The sequence below is a fragment of the Bombus terrestris genome, chromosome 7 (genome assembly GCF_910591885.1).
Source record: "Bombus terrestris chromosome 7, iyBomTerr1.2, whole genome shotgun sequence".
Lineage (NCBI taxonomy): Eukaryota > Metazoa > Arthropoda > Insecta > Hymenoptera > Apidae > Bombus > Bombus terrestris.
In genome coordinates, this window is record NC_063275.1 from 1,466,774 (window position 1) to 1,480,191 (window position 13,418).

Sequence of the window (13,418 nt, forward strand, 5' to 3'; positions counted from 1 at the left end):
TTTAAGCGCTTTCCGATCAGTCTCGCTCAACTTTTTAAACTCAACTAGCGACAGATCTAGTAAGCGTAATAAATTTTCTGATCCCTTTCACTTTCTAGTATCGTTATAATATTTATCTATAATGTTTATCCTATCGTATTCGTCCTAAAGGCCCAATAGTTCGAAATGGTTTGTTGTTCCGAAAAGATACGTTCGCAAAATTCGGAAATCAGTGGAACTCGTCATAAAGTTCCTTCTTTTTATTTGACTGATACTAGATGATACGTAGGATATCTGAATCGGATATAGAGTTTTTTTATTTGTAGTGTTTGTGAACGTGCTTGGAAATGTTCCAAATTAATTGATGTCTAATGTCGAAATTTCAACGTTCGTAAAACAAAGTTTAAATACGTTTCAAACGCGTATTCGTCCTCCTCCCCCTTTAGTTTTTTAACCCTTTTCCTTTTTAGCCTCGTTCGCTCGATGAATTCGATCTACACATACTCTACACGTACACAATACACATATATGTGTATGTGTTATTGTCGTCCGGCAATCACAATTGCAATCTATTACTTTTCGAATAACAACTTTTTCTTTTTCCATGTGTTGCAACCGTTGAAGAACAAGATATCACGATCCCTTCTCCTCTCCCCTCTTCACTCCACGTTCTCACGCGCTCTCTCCGTTCCTGTCATCGTCTGTTTCAACTGTCATAGTCACTGCACTAACGCCATCAACCCTTGGACGTTTTCCTTGTTTGCTTTTAGACGGTAAATAAGATTCGCTTACACGCTGCATGGGAGGCATTAATTCACGGAATATGGATATTGAACATGATCCAGGACTTGCTGCTGTCTTGCAATATCTAATACGCAGGTTGGTTCAATGTTATCTCATAGGCGAAAGGTTTAGTATCATTGTGGATCTTTCCTATGAACGTGTGGTATACGTATGACCGTTGATAGAAAGAGACAGGAAAAGCATAGAGGTTCCACAGAAAAGAGAAGTTGAAAAAATGACAGAAGGACAGAGAGAGAGAGAGAATGAACAAACGAGAGCAGGAGGAATTCTAACCTCTTCCTCTAATTTGTTATTATTATATATCTCGATAGATCCGCGCTACGATAATTCGCTTTTGTAAAAGCGAAACATTCGCTTTCTGTGAGGAAATCGTACCCCTTTTTATCGTATCTCTCTCTGTTTTCTCAAGATAATCGAATATTTTCATCCGTCTTGTCTCTTTGGATAACCTAACCTCCTCGTTCACCGTCCCTTTAGTCTTTTCTCGAGCAAGCAGTTCAGCTCCCAACAATCGAGATTATTAACGGATTTCCGTTCTGGAATGTTGCAGCGGTCAATTACATATCATATCTTCGGATCATGATGACTCGGATGAGGAATACGCCGCAAATTCACAACCTCCAAGAATTACGTCTTTGCCAAATACATCCAGGCTAGATGTTCGTTATTTAGAAATATGCGGCTTACCAGCCGTTACTTTCAGTTGTTGTTTCAGATTCTATGTTCTTCTCGTTGTCGTTTTCTTTTTTGTTTTTAGAAAAGTGAAATAAGTCTTGCTACAAAGCAAGCATGTGGATTTATAGATAATATTGATAAGCGTAACCTCTCTGTCACATCGATGATTCAAAGAAGAGCTCTAGGTCCTAGTTTTAGTACAGGTGAACGGTGCAGAATAAGTAGCAATTTTTTACCAAATAAGATGCATCAGGTTGCTAAATATAATACCAAAGCATTTTGTGGTTCTTACTCCAAAGATGGAAGATTTTTCTTAACTGCCAGTCAAGGCAAGTTACATATATTGAAATTGTCTTTCGATTCGGAGCAAATCCTCCCTCCGTAAATCGTTTTGATTTTTCACATTATCGAATCTAACGTTCTATGTTTTAACAGACAAATTTTTACGTCTTTACCGAACACACGATGGAGATTTTGTACAATTCAAAACCATTCCCGCACGTGACGTAGGTTGGAGTATCCTAGACACAGCGTTCAGTCCTGATGGGAATTATATCGTTTATTCCAGTTGGTCAGAATGTTGTAAGTATTATAAGTATATAGTATGCTGTTGAAACAATACAAATCGGTTAAGTCTTTCTTATCATTCCTTGTCTCTTACTTTCTTTATTCCAGTATATCTCTGCCCTGTTTACGGAGATTCGAGTGCCCAAGAATCCTTATCATTGTGTCCAGAGGATCGACGATTTTGCGTATTTTCGCTTGTATTTTCTAGCGATGGCCGAGAGATTTTAGGTGGAGCAAACGATGGTTATCTTTACGTTTATGACAGAGAGTGTCATCAACGTGCTTTCAGAGTATGTGTCTGTATATCATTATCACAAGTTAATGTTCTACCATTTATTGCTTATAGATTTTTCTTTTTTCTTTTCCCTGTTTTTCTAGATCGAAGGTCATGACAACGATGTAAATACGGTTGCTTTCGCGGACAATACTTCTCAAATCCTATACAGCGCTGGTGATGATGGTCTCTGCAAGGTGTTTATCACCATTTTATGAAAGGAATTATACATATTTACGACACACGTTGTAATATAATATATTCCGTATTATGATATATTTTCTTTTTGATTTGTTAGGTTTGGGACAGAAGAACTTTGAACGAAACTGACCCCCATCCAGTTGGAGTACTAGCTGGTCATATGGATGGGATAACGTATATCGATCCACGTGGTGATGGCCGTTATTTGATTACCAACAGTAAAGATCAAACAATCAAATTATGGGACGTACGTGCGTTTTCCGATCATAATGGAGAACAAAATACACGTAAAGCTGTTGCAAATCAAAACTGGGATTATCGATGGCAACGAGTACCAAAACGACGTTAGTAAAGAATAGCTCTACTGATTATCGCGCGGTATGTTGCAGTATTATGCAAAGATTTTTACGTTTCCGTTACAGTACATAAAGCGAGAAATATGTTGGAAGGTGATACCAGCATTATGACCTATCGTGGTCACTCCGTTCTTCAAACTTTAATACGTTGTCATTTTTCACCTTCGTCTATTACTGGCCAAAGGTATATTTACACTGGATGCGCCGCAGGCCGAGTAATAAGTAAGTTTGCACTGTGCTTGTATCAGAATTCGAACGATCATGTGAATTTTGCATTAAAGTTTATAAACGATTTTTAATTCTTTTCAGTTTACGATGTTTTGACGGGTAGGATAGTTAGTAGTTTGGTAGGACACAAAGGATGCGTGCGTGATGTTAGTTGGCATCCATTTCATCAGGAAATTGTTTCAACATCTGTATGTATTATATATTATACATATTTCAGTTTTATATGTAGATATTATTATGTAGATCTAAATATAAATATTAATAACCAGTGGGATATATGAATGAGAATGAAGAATACGATCGAAAGAAAACATTCTGTTTCAGTGGGATGGTGCAATTGTTAGTTGGCGATATGCTGGGAAGACAGCATTAGATAATTCCGATTCGGAAGAGGAAACTGACGCAGAATCACCTCCGCGTACTTTAAGACGAAGTCAACGAATAGCTGCTCAGCGAGCAGCTAAGCACAGCAGAGCAGTAGCGTGTTGAGTATCGTAAATGTCATCCGGGAAATTAAATGTTCTCGGGAATTCAGTCTTTTCGTTCCTACGAGAAAAAAGTTAATAATGCCTAGTGTTTACGGCAGAGCAATTTTGTATCGGTGACTATTGTTATTCGCCGAAATTCAAGACTCTAACTGTTTTTACAAGACTGAGTTTTCACTGAATATACGCACCATTTCAGAATCAATGCTGCCATTCTGATGTCGGAATAATAGTGCGTCATCAAACTTAAACGCATATTTGTAAGACAAAAGACGCGGGCACGACAGCACCGGCTATATAACTCATTCTCGTAGAACCGAATTTCTTTTTATTCGATATTTAACGATTGCTTTCTTTTATATTAAATCCAAGTGGAGGAAATTTTTAGGCGTTATTATTTTCTACCGCAAAGTGGGTAATACACTAGACAGACGAACACACACACATATGTATATATGTCTCTCTGTATGTATATATGAATGTATGTATGTACGCATGAACGTATGTATGTATGTATGCATGCATGCATGTATGTATGTATGTATGTATGTACGCATGAACGTATGTATGTATGTACGCATGAACGTATGTATGTATGTATGTATGCATGCATGCATGTATGTATGTATGTATGTATGTATGTATGTATACTATTGCTTAAAAGTGATATTTGAACTCGGGTCAGGAAAATGTCTTTGTTACGAAGCGAAGGTTTTTCTCCTTCTTTGTTTCTCCTTCTCCAATAATTCCCCTTCTCAACCCCCCAGCATCCCTTCTGCCAATAACCAGCTGTTATTTTACCATCTCTTTGTGTCTGATTCTTCTATTTTAGAAATTTCAGAGGAGAAATGTCTTTGATTCGTATCGCATTATAACAGTGCACTAATTATAAGTTTCTGTTTTAATCTTTGTCTGTGGGAAGTAAGTTATTGTTATAAAAATACGAACAACATTTGCTTTTTCTGTTAAGAAGAAGAAGAAAGTTATTACTTTTCCTCCATGTAATTCCTTGTACGAATACAATTATGTATATTTTATGAATGACGAGAAAATGAGTACGACAACAAACGGAAGTGAAGAATATCCAACAAAAAAAAAACAAAAAAATGTGGAGAATTTGTAACCAGATATAGTTTGTTTTCAAAGTGACCAAATGTGGAAAAGATGTTGTTGTGTACATTTTTCGATGTACGTATTTTACTAGGTATGTTTAAATGTCGCGCACGATTTTCCAAAAATGTACAGATATACATAAATATATAGAAACATTATACAGACATACCACATAAATCCATCTACACACGCTCACACGCACACACACATTTACAGACCTATACACTCGCGCGTGTATATATTTAGATATACATACATTATGTTATATTAAACATGTATACTAATAAATTACTAGAAAATAACGTCTAATTTGCATTCTTCATGGGGGAGTATCTTCTTATGTGAAACAGGCTAATAAGCCTCCAATGCCAATAAGAGAAAAACAAAGAAATATGTACTCGTTACTTTATTCATTGCTCATTACTGAACGCTCGTGCTGTATGAATTTGATTCATTGTTCTATCGAATACGTAATTTACGGTTAAAGCGCGATAATAATTACGTAGAATATCACGAATTTTGTGAGTTTTAATTAGGAAAGATAATCGAGTAGATTTAATAAAACGGTCGAGGACGCACTCGTTACTTTTTTGTTTAGGTTTAGCGCGTGTGCAATAAGCGATATAGATTTGATAAAAGAGAAGGAAATCGTCAGTGATGAGATTTTAGAGGAAACCGTAAAAGAGCTTCGAGCTCTGGTTCTTTCCATCTATAGGCATGAAATATAGCCGTATTTGGAAGCCAGAATAACGGCTGACTGTCAGCTGCAATGCTTATGAGATTCTTTTGCAACTGTGCCTTACTGAATAATTATATCGAATTGTGTTTTGCGATTAGATTTTATGTCACAGATATCCATACTCTATCATGTTTTCCCCTCTCCCCCTCGTTCTTCTTCTCATCGTCTTCTCGCGAGAACCAGATCGCTTTCGTTTCTCAATTCCTCTTGCAATCTGTCTGTCCTACTTCTCTTTCCTTTTTTTCGTGAAATGTCGCCGTGGTAAGGGATTTTCTGCTTCTGATAAGAGATCTCGATTCGTCTAATCCAACGTACGTCTACGTGAATTTAATAAGCATCGTTCCTACAGTGTGATAGCATACTAAATTGCAGGTATTAATGCCATAGCATATCTTGGTAACAGCTATATACAGTAACTATATTATATTATATCTTATTGTATTATAATTTATTTGTTATCCACTAAAATAAAGAAATCCTTGTTTCTTATACTCCCCTTACTATTTTCTACTTTTACGAAATCTGAAAAAGAGGAAGAGAGAGAATCTTGCTGTGCATTAATTCGAATTGAAATGAGAATCGGAGGTATACGCGTTACAGTATGTTATTAAATGAAAAAAAAGACAGATAATCGAAAACAGAGATTCTTTTTCTCATATCGCAATCGGTACCATTGTTGTGTGCAATAAAGAGACGCACTTTCCTTTCGTTCGATATCATCGCATGGTGAAACGATCGGATGGAAAAGACAAGATGAAAAGTAATAGCATTAACGATTGCCGGTGGCTGTGGCAATGTGGTAGTATAACGTACAATGTATTCTTTAAACTTCGAAGAATTCTTTCCCCTGGAGGTAACTCAACTATCCATACCGTACGACTCCGCTAATCGATGTAAGCCGATAAAAGGTAGATTAGACTTGGAGTCTTCGTAGCGGAGCGAAGCCGATCGCGAATCGTCAGTCGTGCGCGACGATCATCACCGTCAAAACGACGACGCGACCTCCGCCGTTTCGTATTCTACTCGGTATATTTCACTTGCATCTCTGCGAGTTTTCTCAAGGGTAAGTCTAGAAGTAAGAAGCAACGAGTGACAATACGAGAAAGAACAGTAATTGTATCTACATAATACGGGTGCATATTAAACTGAACGAACATTATTAAGAAATAGGTGTAATCGAGTGGCAAGTAGTAAGTGTCCGATTGCTTTTTTTTCTCATCGATTTTCTATCATCTTGGATTCTCGAAATCGTCGAATTTTTCATTTTACGGTTGCTGACCCTACGTATTTTTTTTTTTTGCATTTACCTCGTTCCGATTACCCTGTTCTATTCTTTATCGTGTTTCGTGTATCGTGTGCCGGTCGACAAAAGAAAAAAAAAGAGGGAGAAATTGTAACGACAGAGCAAACGAGAATCGTGACTACCACGCGAAGGAAAATGAATTATTCGTGTTCGATAAACCATGTAGCACGGTATACATACTTTGGTTGGTTACATATCCGATAATCAAACGAGGACGCATTATACGTTCGAAAAGATAGATATTCGCGCGTTAAAGAACAAATTAGCAAATATTGGCATAAAAGTAAAAAGAGGGTAAGAGTGTAAAAGAGTAAGAGAGAAAGAGCGAAGGTGGAGAAAATCGAAGGAACGCGAGTTTTCGAACAAAGTCGATTGAAAAATCCGCAGTCGTAAATGTGAGTGAGACGCGAGAGAAATAAGGGGGGCAGTTATTTACCCTTTGTGGTCCTACGCCGATGATTGTGACTCGTTATCATTAGCTGTATAATAAACACGCTCATACATATATAAATATTATAACGTACTGAAACTCGACAAGTCGACGACGGTGAGCGAGGAAATTAGCGCGAACCGATTGGAAAGGAAATAGGAAAATACTGCGAACCGCAACGGGTTAAAAGAGATAACGCGACCTTGCGAATATGTAACGAAATAGCGTTGAAATTTTAGTCGCGACGTTGCAACCATTTCTCGTTGTCCAGAAACGACAATGCCCGATCAAGAGATAACTGGCAAGACAAAGGACATCGGAAGGAGGCAAGCGATTCCTATCATTTACACCAGAGGAACTCATTACGACATCGGCTTTGATATCGTAAGAATTCATTCTTTTTCTTCTATCGTTGTTATATTGTATTAGATCGTATCTCGTCGTCACACGTGTAACGTATTCGTGGAATTTACATCTTTACGAGAATATAGTACAAGAGGAAATAAAAAAAAACTGCTCAAGAAACGGAATTATTAGTTACATAAGACGAATGCCGCAACATTCGATTATATTCAAAAAAGCAAACGGAAAATCACTGATTATAAGTAAATATCGTTGACTTGGGTTATTAATCGGATCTGATTCTGCATAAAATATCGAAGTACGTATATACGTGTATATTTAACAATACCCAATGTATCGTACTAATTTCCTTCCGTAAGTTTTACGTATCGAAGATAAGGCTAATGCGGTTGCTATTATATTAATTAGAATTACAGCGACCGTATAGAAAGTGTAGAACGCGAATCTATTTAGTCGTTGGTCGTTAATTATGTCTCATTTCAGAGACTCGTTTAACGATACAGGTTTTCCCCTTTTATCTTTTACTCGGTATTTGCATGATCGGGTATATGTTTGATCATACTATAAAAATTACTGTTTATCGTATTTACATTCTATTGTTTTATTCTTTTATTCTTACGCGCATCCAAATAAACCGCAAACGGTCTTAAATCATTCTCACATCTATATCTCCAGCCTATTGAATATGTTACGTAACAATGGTTACGCAATATTATTGCAACCTGTGGCGTTTATTCTTTTAAGAAAATAATATATGTGCAAATTTTAGAGTAATGCGTTTTCACATTACGTCGCGTCATGTACCAAAGGCGAAAAACGCCATATTCTCAAGTTCTCTTTTTAACTATCGCTGTCACCGTCTCGAACGCTATCTTCGATTTGGTAAAATAATGTATGCTGCGAGGTAGGTGGGCTGAGGGTGTGAGTGGTGAAAGACTGGATAGCGAAGGAGCAAAAGAAACCTCTAAACGTTAAACCGGTTGGAATCAGTTTATTATAGACTACGACGAATGATACGATTTCGCTCAATCTCAAAATTGGTATCATCAGGCATTTGCAATGAAAACTTCTTTTTACACAGGGTCGTACGTTTTCCGATCTAATTCAAAAGTTCGTTGACGCGTATCGACCACTCAATGAAACCTATTTGCCACTTTACAAAACGGAAGCGGGTAGAAAAATTTACGACGAGACTCTTGCCTGCGTCGAACAGCAATTTCCCGGATATGTTAAGGAAATTCAAGGAACGGCCGACGGTGCGAACGTTCCCTTTCACAAGGTACGCTTATATATTATGCATTTCGATCCTTTGACAACCTTAGCGCATTTTCAGCCAACATGTGTAAACACGTGCGCGCGCACCTCCTTCCCTCACGAATATGCATCGTGCGCATATTTTCTTTCTACTCTCGTTTAAACAAAGATTACCTCTTCTGAGATATCTTTTCCCTTGGAAAATCCTTCTTCAATTCAGTAAAAATGTTGAACGATTTCTTCCTTTCCAGTTGTTTCTCATGCATTTAGATGATATCGTGCCAAATGTGGCAAATGAAGGACAAGGAAATGCGTTACCGGTTGGTTGTTCGACCATCATGTGCAATCAGCCTGGACAGGTAATTCAAACGACGAGCCAAACTCAGAAAAATAATTGTTTCTGATCTGGTTCTCACTTTAATAGTAATTTCTAGACAAACGTAATAGTAACTATCTTACATGTTCTTTTGTCACGTTGATTCCGAAAAACAGGAAATTTTGGGACATAACGAGGATGCGCTTAGCGAAACGTTAAATCATTGGTATTTAGTTTCGGCGCATGTAATCGAACCAGGATGCAAGCAGGAGAATTTTACGTCTTTGAGTTATGCTGGTTTTTTACCAGGATACACGATGGGTTATAATCAGTATGGTCTAGTTTATACCATCAATACGCTTAGTGCCGCTACCTTGAGATCTGGTAAAACACGTGAGTACGTTAACTCGCTGCATCGCGTTTTCTTTCAGTTTCTCTTCTCGATTATTTCGGATACAAACGTACATTTTAAGTATATCTACTGTACCATTTTTCTTCAATTTACTTTCAATTCTCTCTCTCTCTCTCTCTCTGTCTCTATCTTTCGTACGTAAATGGGATAATAACATACAGCCAGATACTTCCTAACCCGGGCATTGTTAACTGCGGAGAATTACGTGCAAGCTCAACAAATTTTAAGAAACGAAGGTTTCGGCGCGGCAGAAGGTTTCTCGGTAAATATGACCTTCCTAATGCAAGAAGGAGATAGAATGTTTCATAATGCCGAGGTCGGTCCTTGCGAGATCAATGGCACGCAATCGCAATTAAGCATTTTGACCGTTAGTCCTGGAGAGAATACGGTTCACTGTAACAAGTATATTTTCCAATATTTTTAACAATGACTTTTCTTCTCCTGTCTGGCGTCTCGAATCTTTCCTCGTCTCCTTCCTTTTTTAGGTATCTCCGACTGAAAATACCCGAAGTCGACGGTCTCATCGTTGATAGTAGCATCAAAAGAATGGCTGCTATTTGCAACCACCCTCCAGCAAAATGTCGCCAAGATGTTATAAATATTCTAAGCGACCAAACGGATGAGAACTATAGAGTTTATCAAGAAAAAGATAAAGACGACCCTGTAAAAACTATAGCAACTGGTAGGTTTTCTAATTAATCATTTTTATCGTTCCTTCTTTTCGTCTAATTTAGCTATCATTATCATTGACAAACTATCGATCAAATAATCCTACACATATAGGTATCTTCGACTGCATTGAAAGAACCTGGTCTATTTATACGAATAAACCAAATTCTACGGAACCAATTTTGGTAATACCGCTACGATTAAACGGCGAACCGACTGTTCCTGATATGTAATTTGCCGCTCAAACCGACGTTGCGATGTAATTCGTCTCCAATGTAATTTATTTTTTCTTCGCAAAAAAAAACAACACAGGACAAAATCATCCGCTCGGTCCTTTCTTTCTTTTCATTTTACATCGCATTTATTTATGTTTATTATTCTAACCCACCACATAAACAGTTTCTTTCAACCAATTATAATATTTTTATTCCACTATCCAATTTCAATAATAACCGTATTGCATTTGTACTTTACACCATGTTTGGTGTTTGCTGACGCAGTTCGCACTTCATACAAATATTGGAGCTTCACAAACTGTTTCTTTTTACTTGCTGATGTAAACGCTGTATTATATACATAGGAAAACATTTCGTTAAATAGCGTGAAAGAAAAGTTGAGATTTTCCAAAAATAACAAGATACTCTTACTTTTCATTATTTTCTTTCGTCCTTTTCATTCTCTTCTCCTTCACTTTCCCTTTCTCTTTTAATATCGAAAAAACAGTTATAATTTATTGGAACACTGCTACATTTATAACTTGAAAATTGTATCAGATGCGAGATAGTTTAATATCACGCGACTAAGCTTTGTAAATGAACGAAATATATAAAAGTAAAACATCGCTTGCAGTAATATAGAAATACATTGATTTTTTGTTTGTGTTTTGTTAGAAACGACAAATTTTTATAGTATTCGAGTAATGGATTTCAACGACAATACGTAGGTATTACTACTTTTGGTCGCTTCTTCGATTCCATTTCCGAGAAAAATTCCTTTATATCTTCTTCTCGCACGACTTTCTTGTTTTCAGCAAATTTTTGCAAATATTGTTTCAATCGTTCCTTCATATTATTGTATTCTGCCAACATATGTATACAAATGAACGTGAATATAAAATAAACAAAATTATAGAACGACTCGAATAAATCTTTAGTTCGTAATTACCTTCGATAGCAGTTAATTGTTCGACACGACCTAAAGAGGCAAGAGCTTTCATACCCTTCTCGTATCGCGATTCTCGACTATTTATTTTACCAGCTTCCTCGTACGCGTGTACACTGTCTGTTGGATCAAGGAGGAACGCGATATGTTTCTCTCGGTAGAGCTACGATCGTAAAAATTACTTTAATTTACGAATACAGAAAATCGAGGATTTATCTTATGCTGCATGAAAAAAAACCTCTTACCTCTTTGCATGTTTCACAAGTACATAGAGCAGCTCTCCATCCTTCTATCCAAAAACAACTTCCCCGTGATACTATTCGTTTTGCGGAATTGTTTCTTGGCATTCTACAACTTTTTGATTCACTTTCAACGTCAATCAATTCCTCTTCTTTATCAACAAAAGAGACTTCTGTTGTTGTCAAAGCTACAATCATGTATATGCAAAACTGTAGTTTTGAAATAAAAATATATATATATATATAACAATCGCTAAGACATTAAAAAATTTTCCAGTATACCTGTGTGTTTGTTGGCATAATTCCACAGGAAGTCATTCTTTTTCATACAGCCAGCACAAATCATTTCATCATACGCATCATCCGCTGGCATTTCCTTTTCACATTCTAAATGCTAGATGTCATTAATTGCAATTAGTCCCAAAATATTTCAACTGGTATGAGGGAATATTACCTTCGAATGATACCAGTCTTCGCAGATTATACATTGTAACATTTCATCATTAACAGTATCATCTGGATCTGGATATGGTCTCTGACAAATGCAATAAAGGCCATCAAAGTTGTGATTATATTGATTTTCAGAATTTAGTAAATCCTTTGACTATAAGTAGAACAAAATATGAAACAAGAGGAGGGAGAAGTACAGAACACAAAACTTAACAATAGCAAAGAAATCAACATACAGGATCCAGGTTACATTTTTTTCCTCCAAACTTTGAATTACCACAGTCACATCTAAAATGTCTTTTAGTATATAATTCGACAAGTTCATGACCTTCGTGACAATGAAAACTGCAAGCAAGACAAACTGCTGCACGTACTGATTTCTGACAACAGGTTTTACATGCGTAAAGAGCTTGCCGTGTATAACCCTGAAAAATCAAATGATTTGTCTTTAATTAAATGTTACTTGTTTACTAGAGAAGGTTAGCGATCATATAAAAGTGAAACCTTGCTGTAAGTGCAATTTTTGTCATCAGATGCACCAAGAACCGCATACGCGTCCTCTTCTAACTGATTCTCTTCTCGAAGTACATCTAACATTGTAACAGAATTTTCTTCTTCGATAATTTCCTCGATATTTTCAGACATTTTGTTTCGTTTGTGTCCAATAGTAAGCCGAATTAATTTAAGTCTTCTTAATCACGTATTGAAAATCTGGAATCAAGGTTATTACCTTTATTACCCTTTCTTCTCTCTACCTTTCCCTCTTCGAATACGATGCTTGTCAACTAAACGCTATCGATAATCGTTTATTTACATGCTTGTATACATAATCTCTAGAACGAAATGAATTTGAAAACACAACAACTACATTAGGATATGAACGAATCGTATGTCGTAACTGTGTTGCGTTGTTTCGCGCGGCTTCTTTATACTACTATTACAGTTGGTAAATTAATCGCAATCACTACCGCGACAATAGCGCTCTTACCTTTACGGATCGTACATTTTATCCATATAGATTATATGTACATACCTAGATAGATACGTATAGGGTTATTCTAACCATGGAAACTGAATACATACTACTCGAAACCATACAGTTATACGGTTGTACGCAGTTGCACTAACGCCTGCCTTCTCTATATATACACATACATGCGTAATGTATAATCCATAATAAATCACTAGCAAAAAGTTAGGAAATATTGTACAAAATACCCATTTATTGTACCTTTTTAACATTTCGAAATCATCTTTATCGTTTCTTTTTATTTTGATACTGAAATTTCGTCATCCGATCTGATTTTCTGTAAGTTTACGCGTTTATATATCATCTATAATACGGATCATATACAGATGAAAGATAAACTTGACGCACACCATCTATAATGGTATTAATA

At 36.5% G+C, this 13,418-nt stretch overlaps 3 protein-coding genes across 12 annotated transcripts; 2 read left to right on the top strand and 1 right to left on the bottom strand.

Moving 5' to 3' along the window:
• The first annotated feature begins 29 nt into the window (after positions 1-29).
• LOC105665861 (DDB1- and CUL4-associated factor 11) lies at positions 30-4,984 on the top strand. 3 transcript variants are annotated; one of them, XM_048407285.1, is made up of 11 exons: positions 30-59; positions 750-858; positions 1,334-1,442; positions 1,541-1,787; positions 1,894-2,040; positions 2,134-2,315; positions 2,404-2,496; positions 2,598-2,844; positions 2,923-3,078; positions 3,166-3,272; positions 3,409-4,984. In XM_048407285.1, exons 2-11 carry the CDS (start codon positions 779-781, stop codon positions 3,571-3,573), a joined length of 1,533 nt encoding a protein of 510 aa, XP_048263242.1. In that variant the 5' UTR covers positions 30-59; positions 750-778; the 3' UTR covers positions 3,574-4,984. The 3 variants fall into 3 exon arrangements, with proteins under 3 accessions (XP_048263242.1, XP_048263244.1, XP_048263243.1); XM_048407287.1 differs by lacking the exon at positions 30-59 and adding an exon at positions 245-366; XM_048407286.1 differs by lacking the exon at positions 30-59 and having other exon boundaries at positions 546-858.
• Positions 4,985-6,326: 1,342 nt separating this feature from the next.
• Positions 6,327-10,824, top strand: LOC100649211. The gene is made up of 8 exons (XM_048407290.1): positions 6,327-6,484; positions 7,426-7,538; positions 8,599-8,796; positions 9,023-9,130; positions 9,264-9,480; positions 9,661-9,901; positions 9,985-10,181; positions 10,283-10,824. The coding sequence occupies exons 2-8, from the start codon at positions 7,434-7,436 to the stop codon at positions 10,399-10,401; spliced, it is 1,185 nt and encodes a 394-aa protein (XP_048263247.1). The 5' UTR covers positions 6,327-6,484; positions 7,426-7,433; the 3' UTR covers positions 10,402-10,824.
• On the bottom strand, positions 10,812-13,388 carry LOC100647848 (putative E3 ubiquitin-protein ligase UBR7). Of its 8 annotated transcripts, none has more exons than XM_012309671.3 (8): positions 13,250-13,388; positions 12,523-12,729; positions 12,255-12,443; positions 12,023-12,172; positions 11,851-11,962; positions 11,575-11,756; positions 11,333-11,492; positions 10,812-11,246 (listed from the first exon to the last, which is right to left on the bottom strand). In XM_012309671.3, exons 2-8 carry the CDS (start codon positions 12,661-12,663, stop codon positions 11,095-11,097), a joined length of 1,086 nt encoding a protein of 361 aa, XP_012165061.1. In that variant the 5' UTR covers positions 12,664-12,729; positions 13,250-13,388; the 3' UTR covers positions 10,812-11,094. The 8 variants fall into 8 exon arrangements, with proteins under 8 accessions (XP_012165061.1, XP_048263248.1, XP_048263249.1 ...); XM_048407291.1 differs by lacking the exon at positions 13,250-13,388 and adding an exon at positions 13,052-13,163; XM_048407292.1 differs by lacking the exon at positions 13,250-13,388 and adding an exon at positions 13,007-13,157.
• Between the last annotated feature and the right edge of the window lie 30 nt (positions 13,389-13,418).

Coding starts and splice junctions, on each gene's coding strand:
- LOC100649211 (XM_048407290.1), top strand. CDS start 7,434: ATGCCCGATCAAGAGATAACTGGCAAGACAAAGGACATCGGAAGGAGG. Junction 8,797..9,022: donor CGAACGTTCCCTTTCACAAG/GTACGCTTATAT, acceptor CTTCCTTTCCAG/TTGTTTCTCATGCATTTAGA. Junction 10,182..10,282: donor TGTAAAAACTATAGCAACTG/GTAGGTTTTCTA, acceptor CTACACATATAG/GTATCTTCGACTGCATTGAA.
- LOC100647848 (XM_012309671.3), bottom strand. CDS start 12,663: ATGTCTGAAAATATCGAGGAAATTATCGAAGAAGAAAATTCTGTTACA. Junction 12,444..12,522: donor AAAATTGCACTTACAGCAAG/GTTTCACTTTTA, acceptor TTGATTTTTCAG/GGTTATACACGGCAAGCTCT. Junction 11,963..12,022: donor AAGACTGGTATCATTCGAAG/GTAATATTCCCT, acceptor AATGACATCTAG/CATTTAGAATGTGAAAAGGA.
- LOC105665861 (XM_048407285.1), top strand. CDS start 779: ATGGGAGGCATTAATTCACGGAATATGGATATTGAACATGATCCAGGA. Junction 2,316..2,403: donor GTCATCAACGTGCTTTCAGA/GTATGTGTCTGT, acceptor CTGTTTTTCTAG/ATCGAAGGTCATGACAACGA. Junction 2,497..2,597: donor GTGATGATGGTCTCTGCAAG/GTGTTTATCACC, acceptor TTGATTTGTTAG/GTTTGGGACAGAAGAACTTT.